Source organism: Nanorana parkeri, unplaced genomic scaffold, assembly GCF_000935625.1.
Source record: "Nanorana parkeri isolate BGI_ZX_2015 unplaced genomic scaffold, ASM93562v1 scaffold128, whole genome shotgun sequence".
In the NCBI taxonomy this organism is placed as follows: Eukaryota; Metazoa; Chordata; class Amphibia; order Anura; family Dicroglossidae; genus Nanorana; species Nanorana parkeri.
In genome coordinates, this window is record NW_017306396.1 from 1,061,212 (window position 1) to 1,064,288 (window position 3,077).

The 3,077-nt window shown below is 43.8% G+C and overlaps 1 protein-coding gene across 1 annotated transcript in view; it reads left to right on the forward strand.

The window, feature by feature from the left end:
• Positions 1-3,077, forward strand: part of THAP9 (THAP domain containing 9) — a 33,395-nt gene that overhangs the window by 14,478 nt on the left and 15,840 nt on the right. The window contains 2 exon segments of the mRNA XM_018553713.1: positions 501-674; positions 2,301-2,508. Of these exon segments, the coding sequence (XP_018409215.1) occupies positions 501-674; positions 2,301-2,508 (382 nt within the window).

Consider the following 3,077-nt stretch of genomic DNA (forward strand, 5'->3'; position numbering starts at 1 on the left):
TTATATATAAATATATAATTTAAAACTAGAGGTGCTTTAAATTAAAAACTCTTCTCATTCACACAGTTAAACATTTTGTTAGATCTGATATATGTCTAGGAAGTATGGTATCATTTATGCTTTTAGGGATGTTGGTACATCTGATATGAGATGTCCCTAATGGTAGGCCCTTTTCCTACCTTTTATTAAAATTTACAGCAGACTGTTCAAAAGGAAAGTTTGTATGCCTTGCATGCTTTGATTCTATTAAATCGTCACACAGCATTTGTTGCCTAACCATGAATGGCTGGGTGTGAACATGTTAAGAATAGTCTGCTCTAGTTTGTATGACTTTTAACTTGAGTTACCAGTTTCAGCCACTGGGATTTGGTATGGCTCAACGGGGCATTGTAACATTTTTCCACAGAATGTTTGTCATAGCTGAAACAGCAGATTTTTAAAATAAGCTTCTTTGTATCCATGTATGTATAATCTTTGCAACTCTTTCAATGGTATTTTAGATGAAACTATTTCTTCAGAAGCCAGAAATGCCTGAAAACCAAGCAATACATGTGACTGAACCCCCCAGCATAGATGTTCCAAGAATTCTTGAAACTCCCACGGAAGAGCCAGAAGAAGATATGACACTCGGCACAGATACAGATGGCACAAGGAACTGTCAAGCACAGTTGCAGGTTTGTTAATTGTTGAACCCTGTCTCTCCTTTTTTAATTTTATGGTTGGGAAGATAGGTAGTCAGAAAGGTAAACCTTATTTACATAAGGTAGAGTTGTAGATTACATAAGGTAGAGAATGTAGAGATACATTCTAAGGTGAATTAGGAAAAGGGAAGCCAAAGATGCATGTGGACTTGGCCTTCATCCGTCATTCTGTGAGTTCAGTTTCTGTCTTTGTTAGAACTTACACAGAGCTGAAGACCTTCTGTCCTGACCCCTTGTGACAGTGTTTGGACCTGGCTATTGATTGCTCGAGCATTGAGTGTTGCATGTTCTCCTATAGCCCAAAGTAGCGACGCACCGATGCCGTTTTTTTGGTATCGAGTACCGATATTTATATTTCAATACCTGCCGATACCAAGTACCGATTCCGGTAGCATGGAGTCAGCTTCCAGGCCAATCAGGAAGCCGTGAAACGGGTCATTACCTGCGGCCCAGCTTCCTGATTGGCTGGGAAGCTGGCTCCATGCTGTTTGGCCGACTGCATGCTGATTTGGCTGGAAAGCTGGCTTCGTGGCCAGTCAGCATGGAGCTGGCCAAACAGCATAGACTTGGCTTCCCAGCCAATCAGGAAGCCGGGCCGCGAGTCATTACCGGCCACCCAGCTTCCTGATTGGCGAGGAAGCCGCCTCCATGTTCCCTTTCGGTACTGCCAGTCAGAGGATATCTATGTATCGGAGCATTTGGGCATGTACGAGTGCTCGCCCAAATACTCGGTATCGCCACCAATACCGATACTGGGTTGCATGCAGAATAGAACTGGCCAAATAGTTATCAATTTTATGGCAAGCATGAAAATTCTGTTATATTTCTGCTTTGTTTTTAGCTGTTTTCTTGGAGGTTAACTTCAAAGCAGAACTGTCGTTTGCTCTTCTCCACTGATAAGTGCTTTCCCTTGTCATTCCACATCTGCTGGTGTCATCTTCCTGGAAGATTTTCCCACTCTTGGCATCTTCCTTCTTCAGCCATAGGGCGGCCAGTGATGATGCAACTCCTGCGCATTTATGAAGCAGAATTTCAGCCAGAAAAAAAAGCTAGATACTAAAAGTGCTTGCCAAGTTTTACAATCCAAGTGTGCACCCACTACATTAAAAAATAAATTGATTATGCCCATTAACCATCCACTATGCTGTTCTTTCTGGGTCGTTAGAATTGCTGGAATGTACAGCAGCATCTATGCTGCCATCTATGCTGCCAGTCCGGTCTAAGGAACATCCCTGCAACTGAGAACTACCGCCTACATCAGAGTGGCACACACTTTCTACTCTTCTAGTGCTGATTATTTGGAAGGCTTATATGCATGCTCGGCATTATGGGAGTACCAGTTTTTAAATTAGAAAATCAGCTGTATGTAAGCTGTTTTTATTCTTTCTAATTGCTGACCTTGGATAGAAGGTACGGGGATGCAGAATAAACCTAATGCTACCCCTCAGTGATCAGTTTAAAGTACAAAAACGTCTGGTGTATTCCTGCTCTTTATTGCTGGAGGACATTCCACAGTCCTTTTCAGAATCTTCTACAAAACACATATAGAAATCGTGCTCCGTTATTTTTTATTGATGTATTTTGTTTCTGTTGTTTCAGGATCATCCATATTTTATTCCGGATATTGAAACACTAAAAAAGAAACTGCAAGCATCGGAAGATTCCAGAGCCCAGAAAGAAAAGGAGCTAAGAAATGCAAAAGATCGAGAGAAGCGGCTGCATCAGACCTGTCGTAGCATATACCAAGAGCTTAGGAAGAGGAAGGTATTGGATGCTCAACTCCAGGAAGCTCTTCAGCCCTATGAAGGTACCAGCCAGCATTTTGCAATTTTAACCATGAACTATGACTCGAAATACATCATATTCTGCATGTGGCTGATTTATACTAGCTGCTTAGACACACAAATATCTTGTTGCATAAATATTTTTTTCTCTAAGAATTGAACAGACCAAAGCTTAAAGGGTAAGTATATTTCTCTCCCGTTCATTGAAGGACACAGGGAACAGATCGGAGATCATGTACTGTAGGGTAATATCGCCACCTGCAGGAGAAGGACGCTAGGCACAAAAAAACTAAAGACCAATTACAGCCTAGGGGCGGCCATGGTCGGTTGCTAGGGGCAACTGCGGCAACAGGCCTAGGGATGGGGGCGGTGCCTGCTGGGGTCTCTTTCCTGTGCCTGGGGCTCTGGTTTGGCATATATATTTGCCGGGGACATGGATTGTGGGGACAAACTGACTGCAGTGCCCTGTGAGGGCTGCGGCCTCTCTTCAGGGACCTCTCCCACATCCCCCCTTTGCGCAGCCTGTGCTTCTGCGCCCCTCTCCCAGTCTCCCTTGGTGTCTGCGGGGTCTTTGGGGGGGTCCGCTGGCGCA